Source organism: Zingiber officinale, chromosome 7A (genome assembly GCF_018446385.1).
Source record: "Zingiber officinale cultivar Zhangliang chromosome 7A, Zo_v1.1, whole genome shotgun sequence".
Lineage (NCBI taxonomy): Eukaryota > Viridiplantae > Streptophyta > Magnoliopsida > Zingiberales > Zingiberaceae > Zingiber > Zingiber officinale.
Genome location: NC_055998.1, coordinates 121,177,272 through 121,185,114, shown reverse-complemented (window position 1 = coordinate 121,185,114; position 7,843 = coordinate 121,177,272). Strand labels below are relative to the sequence as shown.

General features: G+C 39.6%; 1 protein-coding gene and 1 long non-coding RNA gene across 6 annotated transcripts in view; one reads left to right on the top strand and one right to left on the bottom strand.

Moving 5' to 3' along the window:
• Window positions 1-1,381, top strand: part of LOC122002257 — a 47,006-nt gene extending 45,625 nt beyond the window's left edge. Inside the window, exons 2-3 of one of the 2 annotated variants that reach the window (XR_006117623.1) lie at window positions 1,006-1,142; window positions 1,241-1,381. This is a non-coding gene — a long non-coding RNA (uncharacterized LOC122002257). Of the gene's footprint in view, window positions 1-1,005; window positions 1,143-1,237 lie in introns of both variants that reach the window. The other variant, XR_006117624.1, reaches the window with a different exon arrangement.
• On the bottom strand, window positions 753-6,423 carry LOC122002255 (putative pentatricopeptide repeat-containing protein At3g01580). Of its 4 annotated transcripts, none has more exons than XM_042557362.1 (5): window positions 2,973-6,423; window positions 2,668-2,859; window positions 1,416-1,567; window positions 1,232-1,326; window positions 753-1,112 (listed from the first exon to the last, which is right to left on the bottom strand). In XM_042557362.1, the coding sequence occupies exon 1, from the start codon at window positions 5,644-5,646 to the stop codon at window positions 3,187-3,189; it is 2,460 nt and encodes an 819-aa protein (XP_042413296.1). In that variant the 5' UTR covers window positions 5,647-6,423; the 3' UTR covers window positions 753-1,112; window positions 1,232-1,326; window positions 1,416-1,567; window positions 2,668-2,859; window positions 2,973-3,186. The 4 variants fall into 4 exon arrangements, with proteins under 4 accessions (XP_042413296.1, XP_042413295.1, XP_042413297.1 ...); XM_042557361.1 differs by having other exon boundaries at window positions 1,416-1,504; XM_042557363.1 differs by having other exon boundaries at window positions 753-1,087; window positions 1,416-1,504.
• Between the last annotated feature and the right edge of the window lie 1,420 nt (window positions 6,424-7,843).

The following is a 7,843-nucleotide window of genomic DNA, read 5'->3' as shown; positions in this document are numbered from 1 at the left end:
TTAATGAAAAATAATAAATAAAATTGATTAAAAAATTAAAACTAAATAAAAATTTAAAAATATATAAGTATGAATAAAAAAATAATAAATAAAATTAATTTTAAAAATAAAACTAAAAAAACCAAAAAAAAAAAAATCAAAGAAGATAGAGGGTACAACTATCTTTTGAAGAGGGGGGGGGGGGAGAGAGAGAGAGAGAGAGAGAGAGAGGAGGGGGGCGGTGCGCGATGGGGGGAAAGAAATTTATTTTACGGAGGCGAGGGCTGATGGATTTGCGGAGCCGAATGAAATGGGAAAGTTCGAATAATCAATTAACTATATTTCGATGTATATGTCTGTTCAAAAGTGCTAATGATAATTTCAATTATCTGAACATTCTCTACTTATCTAATAAAATTAAAAATAAATTTATAAAATTTAAATATGAATATTATCTCATTCTCTCTTTATATATTTTTGGCCATTGTAGGTCATCAAAGTGTTTCTATGGTGTGATTTTATACACATTTCAATTAAATTAATAAAAATCTTCATAAATCATATACAATTCTAGCTAATCAACACATGGCCAAATCTGATGACTTGACCTATAAAAATTAGTAATTCGGATATTCAACTTTTTCAAATCGTTTAATCTTGAAAATATGCTCACGGAGACTCATCCAAGCATCCAAGCGACCAACACTTATAGGTTTGTCGTCCTACCGAAGGAATATTCCTGCATTGCTGAGTTGGAATTCAAAAAACATTTGTTTAAACTTATCCAAATGAACTCGTTCAATCTCTTTTACTAGCAGCAAAACTATTACAAAGTAAAGTTCAAGCAGCAAAACTACAATGATCCTTCTGGGCCAAGCCACCAATAACTTGATGTGTTACATGTTCAACTAGGTTAACCATCTCTTTAGGTTCTTCACCTTCTTCTTGGCTTTACCAATTACCATCACATTCCCATGGCTGACATATGTATCAATGACTTCCTCTTTTTGTTTTTTGGTGAACCAGGGAAAACTTGATGTGACCAAGAAAGTTACTGGTAACTGACAGCTTACGAGTTCTATGCTTTGCTGTGAAATTGCTTTGCTACCTATAATAGAGAAGAGGACAGCAACCTGCGTCATTATACATATGAGCGGTATGAGGTGCGTAAGATAGATAGCTGATCAGTTTTTTTAGCAGAAAACTTAAATAAAAAACATTGATATCTGTTTACGACACAAATGATACTTGCCTCCAGCAGTGATTTGATAGTCGATAAGATCCTGCCATCATCTGCTCTTGCGACTTGTGAGAATAGCTGGAGGTTGTATGGTTAAGCCATAACTCCTGAATGAACAGATAAGACAGATAAAAGAGGTTTAATAAGATAAGGATTTACAGCACTATAATAAGGGAGATGAGATGGAGACTAATACTGTAATACATATCCTTCTTTTGCTTAGAAGGAAACATCTTTGGATATGTAGTGGTAGAATCTGTAACATTTATCATCTCAGGGTGGATGCTGCAAGGAAGAACTCAATAAGCTTCTCAACTGCTGTATCTTAAAATGTTCGATTACCTTGAACTAGTAAAAAGGAGGGCATTTGTTTAGCACCTTTATAAACATAATGTCTTTGACCAAATGTAGTGTTAGCAAAAAAGATGGAAGTCTAGTTGGCCTTAGATTCTGTCGAATGAACTAGTTCATGATTCTTAGCAAGACCTCAAATGCAACAACAAATATTATAGAACCACCAACTCATACTGGTTTAGGAATTCCAAAAGAGACATGTATACAATTTACAAACATTTCTTTCCATCCCATGGGCTTTATTTTAAAACCCCACAAGCATCATACTGAGTTAATTTTGAGAAAAAGAAAACAATATTATTTGGAGGAAAATACAGGTATAATTTCCACTATTCCTTGTGGTTCATGTATCTTTCACAATATCTAGCCCAAAGCTCAAGAAATTATGAAAATCACTGATACCAAAATGTAAATCTTTTTAAAAACCTAGTAAACAGACTGAAAACACAGGCAAATATAATGGATTGTAATAAACTTATGCTGTTCTCCCACTTAGGTGACCAATACTTAGTAACCATATTGTCCAACCGTTTCTAAAAACTTAGACCTAAATACCTTGCTCGAACATGTTTAATACCTATAATAGACAAATATATCTGTGGCGATATATTACTGCACAGCAAATTGCAGTATCGGAGTTCACTATTACTACTGCAATCTTTTAGAGAACTGTTACATTTTCCAGCATTTAATCTAGGAATATTAATATCTCCTATGGCCAAAATAAGAAAAATCTAGGTCATCAGTTAGTAGACTAATGATTGAAATTAGCTTCAGATATAAGCAAACTATTCGATATATCATGCATTAAATGAGTAGATTGTTCTTTGGAATCAGATCCCAGGTATTGTCCAGACAGATTGGAATCCAAATTTTTACAACAAAATATAAGCAAAATTCATAAACTAGCAATCAGAGAATACAATAGATTTCACAACAAAATATAAGCAAAATTCATTAATTAGCAATGAAAGGATGAGGTACACAAAGGGTATAAGCATGAGAAATTTAAATGCAGATCATCTATTAAAACTCTTCTGCTTGAGTAATATATTAAAAATAGACAAGTAGATATGAATCCTCAGATTACTTACCATAATTAAAAGTTTTCAGTCTCAGAAGTCAAGATGCAAATAAATTAATTTTGTTCCTGAATGATTATGTGTTTCACCGGCTTCACTAGGAAGAACATCTTGATTGGTGAATTCCCACTTATAGTTTATGAATAACGAGACGTTACATAATTGATGGCACAATAAAATGGCTTAGAATCTTGTGAAGATTTCCTGCAGAAACAACCCAACTGAAAATCCTTGCTGAAACATTGGTAATATTTTTTAATTAAAAAACAGTTGTAAACAGTGGCAATTATGCCTCGAATAGAAACATCGATAATTACCAGGGCAGTGATGTTTTCTGTTAGCATATACTTTGTGAACCTTAAATGCTTATATAAGTTGCTAGATTCTCACAGTAGTAAATTAGAATGATCCCTTTGCTCAAATTCCACTTTCTGAGACATCGAACATGAATAAGGTGTATATAGCCATTTTCCACAAGCTCATGCAGCAACAGTTCTAGTCTTGCATGTGTGACTACTGAGGTTGACAGTGTCATTTGTCCCCTGCAGTAAAAGACTGGACTTGGTTTTTTATGTTTATCCAACTATTACCTGGAGTCTTTTCTAAACCTTTCTCCTTGATGTTAGTTCTCAGAGTATTGACATCTTCCCAATTTCCAGCAGCAGCATAAATATTGGAGAGAAGTATGTAATTTGCAATATTCATGGGTTCTAATTCAAATAGCTTTTCTCCAACTGCACTTGCAAGTTCAACATTGTGAAATACTCGACAAGAACTAAGAAGAGCTCTCCAAAGACTAGCATCTGGTTCCAAGGGCATTAGGTGGACCACTTCTTTAGCTTTATCAAGGTTGCCTGCTCGACCAAGAAGGTCTACCATGCATGCGTAATGAACAACATCAGGAGGTATGTTATAATCCTTATTCATGGCATGGAAAATTTTCCATCCTTTTTCAACCATACCACAGTGACTGAAGGCTGATAAAAGAGAAACAAAAGTCACACCTGTGGGTCTCTGACCATCATCTACTAATTCATAGAATATGCTAAGTGCATCTTCACCTTGCCCATGAATTCCATATGCTGCAATCATTGCATTCCAAGATATGATATCTCTTTGGACTAGGTTCCTGAATATCAACTCGGCACTCCTTATGCTTCCACATTTTGCATACATGGTAAGAAGAGCATTGCCCAAATAATTGTTGAGTGGCAGACCAAGCTCCCTTCTGATGACATAAGCATGAATGCTTCTTCCTAGCAAAAGATTCCCCAATTGTGCACACGAAGGAAGAATATTGATCATCGTAACTGCATCTGGTTCCCTTTCCAATTGCATTTGGTAGAACAGAGTAATAGCTTCATTGGGTTCTCCATTTTGAGTATAGTTCGCAATCATAGTATTCCAACATATTAAATCTCTGTCGGAGTACCCCCAAAACATATGAGCTGCAGCTAATTCATGCTCACAGTTCATGTACATATCTGAAAGAGCAGTGCAGAGAGATGGGTTGATATCGAGGCCATGTCTTATCACATAACCATGAATAGACCTGCCAAAATTCAAGAGCAAGCTGTCTCTGCACCCTGCGAGAAGAGAGACCATAGAGAATGAGTTTGGTTTAGTTTCTGTCTGTTGCATTTTCCTGAGGAGATCCCAAGCCTGGCATGTCAACCCATGATTGATCAATCCTATGATCAATATGTTCCAAGAAATAACATTTTTATTAACCATCCCATTAAAAATCTCGATGGCAGATGCAATAATGTTCATGTCCAGGTACATAGACAGTAATGCATTATCGAGAGAAGTGTTACATGCCATTCCTCTTTTTATGGCATAGGCATGCAATTGTCGGCCTCCCATAATGCAGCCACATTGAGCACATATGGAAAACATCAATGAAATGGTAGTTGTATCTGGTTTCACAGTTTCAAATTGCATTTGGCTAAACAAACCAAATGCTTTAGTATGGAATAAGCAATTTCTGAATGCAGATATCATAGCATTCCAGGAGGCAACATCCCTTGTTAGCCCATTTTGAAAAACAAGACTTGCATATTCAGAATGCCCACAGTTACCATACATGTCGATCAATGCATTCCCCACAAACTCATCTGAGGAGAAGCCATATTTAACAACAAATTGGTGCACTTGCTTTGCCAACGTTAAACAACCAATTCCTCCACATGATTGCAAAACAGCCAAGAATGTCACAGAATCAGGAGACACCTTGTCAACTAGCATTTTAAGAAATATGTCCAGTACTTCAGAAAAATCACTAATCTGTAAATATCCATCTATGAGAGCATTCCAACTGACAGTGCTCTTTCTTTTCATCACTTCAAAAACATTGCGAGATAATTGCATGTCAAACCTACTATAAAGACAAATCAAAGATGTCCCAACGTACGGATTCAGATCAAGAATCCCATTCCTCAAACTATAGCAATGCACAGCTTGCCCAAGCCTAAACTCGTCCAACTCAGCACAAGCTGAAATTAGACTAACCAAGGTCACAGAATTCGGCCTCAGACCGTCTCTTCTCATCCTAAGATAAAGCAAAATCGAATCTTTATGCTGCCCATTTCCAGTGCATCCAGAGATCATGGTATTCCACGAAACCAAATCTCTCTTCGCCATTTCATCGAATAGGTCAAATGCATCATCGAGGAACCCACACTTACAGTAGAAGTCGATGAGCGCGGTCCGGACACGCGCGTCGTCCACCAAGTCTGTTCCAGCTATGGAAGAATGAACACTTCTTCCTATATCGACCTCCCGCAATGCCGCGCAGGCCTTGAGGACGACAGGCAACGCGATCCTGTCGCTGTGGGCGCCGAAGGCCTCCATTTGGGCGAAGGTCGCGAGGATGGCTCGATCGTTCTTGAGTCTGGCATGGTGCCTGAGGATCGCGTTCCAATCCTTGTTCTGGTTTCCGGGAGGGAGGGGAGATGGATTCGGGAGGCTCATCCGGAGAGCACAAGCCATGCATTTAGCTTGAAGCACCGCGGTAGGTCGTAAACTCTTCCCGGATAACGGCCTAAAACATGGACGATAACGGACGACTGATCCGGACAGAAAAGGGACCCAAATAGACCGCCAATAGAAGCAGAGCGCGCTTCCTCCGCGCCACGTTGCGCCATCTACACCTTATGCATCATCTCGGGGCGATCACTTTAGTGAGATACTATTTTGAAATAATTCATAGGGAGTTATTCCATCTGAATCCAACGGTCTGCCTACAGAGATAATCTAAAATGGTATTTAGGTCTTAAACTATGTCTCCCTAGTGATAAGGTATATTCGAGTACCAATTCTATTATACTCACGAGGTTACACCTTGCAAGTTTACATATTATAGGTAATAAGAAGTGATATTACTCATTTAAACAGTTCAATATTGTTAACAACAAATAAATTATGTATTGATGTGGGAAACATCCGATGGTCGAACCTTAATTTTGATATGACAAAGAGATTCAAAGTTAAGGTTATTTGTTATCTGATATGCTGAATGAGTTTACAGGAAAGTCTTAATTGTGGTTAGGCAGGTGAAAAACCCTAAGGGACGGTAACCTTAGGTCCTAGGGGGTGGTAACCCTAGTGAAGGAAGTCCTAAGGGGGAGAAGTAACCTTAGGTCCTAGGGGGTGGTAACTCTAGGTGGCGAAAAATCCTAGGGGGTGGTAACCCTAGGTCCTAGGGGCTGGTAACCCTAGGCAAAAAGTCCAGTTAGTTTAGAGGACCAGACTGACATCAGGTATGCTCTCCTGAGTGGAGTAGGTTAGGACGCGTTCCCAGGAAGAGAGAATAGTAGGCGTCGGTTCGACCTAGGGTTTCCGGTCGAAAATCCGAAGTCAGAACCGGACAGTTCGTGACTGTCAAACTTTCACTTTATTATGTTTATTGTGTGTGCTAACTTTGTTTTACAGAATATATAGTTGGTTTGTGGACTAACATGTTTTGCAGGGACAAAGGAGCAAGATTAGTCTCGGATGAACAGTACCCGAGGCACCCTCATGGAGCTTGAGGCGCCTCGGGTGCAAGGCATATGCAGCGCATGCAGCAGAGCTGGAGGCGCCTTGGACGAAGTTGGAGGCGCCTTAGACAGGCTTGGAGGCGCCTTCAACTAGATAAGCTGCGACCATTTCAGTTCTAATCCGCGCGACTGACTCGGCAACCTGAGGGCGCCTTGAACAGGCTTGTAGGCTCCTTCAGCGGGCTACTTAAGGAGTATTCGAGCAGCAGTCTAGATAATCACATTCTAAGCAACCCTTCTGCAACAAGCTGCTAACAAGACACTCCGACGAAGCTGCAACTTAACGCCAACGATCCGGAGCTCTAATATGCTATTTCTCTTGGCGTTGGTAAACTTAATAGCTACTAATTGTACTTTAAACTTGTAACACTTTTCGTGATATTATAGTTGTTGCCCGTAGTAAACGTTCAACGAACGTGGGTCTTGGAGTAGGAGTCGGCCAAGGCTCCGGATCAAGTAAATACTTGGGTCTTCTGGTGTGTGATTGTTTTTACTTTATTATTCCACTGCTTTACTCGTTGAGTTTTTCGAATCCGAAACACGTGAAAGCCATGAGCGTTATTTACCCCCTCTAGCGCTTCTCGATCCAACAATTGGCATCAGAGCGAGGTAGTTTTGATTTGGTGCAACCACTAATCAAGCACTTTTTTCGTGATGTCTTTTCAGTTTTTCGGAGTCGATCGGAATCAATATTCTTGCCGTCTTCCGATCTTATTTTTTCGTAATCGGATTCTTGTCTCAAAGTCGGTGCAACACCACTCGAGATTGTCTTTTACTCTTATCTTAATCCCGCATTACTAATCCATGATCAAGTCCTGGGATACGTTCGTTTTTTCATTTTCTCATGCTAGATCCTCAAATGGCTCTCCAAGAAGGTTATAGCACCGCCCGACCACCGCTCTTCACCGGAGACGACTTCGGTTACTGGAAGGGCCGGATGGAGGCGTATCTCCAGACTTACTTTGAAGTCTGGATGATCGTTGTTCCTGTCGGGAAGCTGAGAAGACGAACCTGCCGGTGTGACGTGTCTGGAAGGTTGATCGCATCCCCATGACCCGGATGGTGATCTGTCTGCTATGTTGACCAAGTCGTCAGATGTCCTCCGGTCGGCCGTACCTGTATCCAGTGACCGGGTTGCCCCGGTCTCT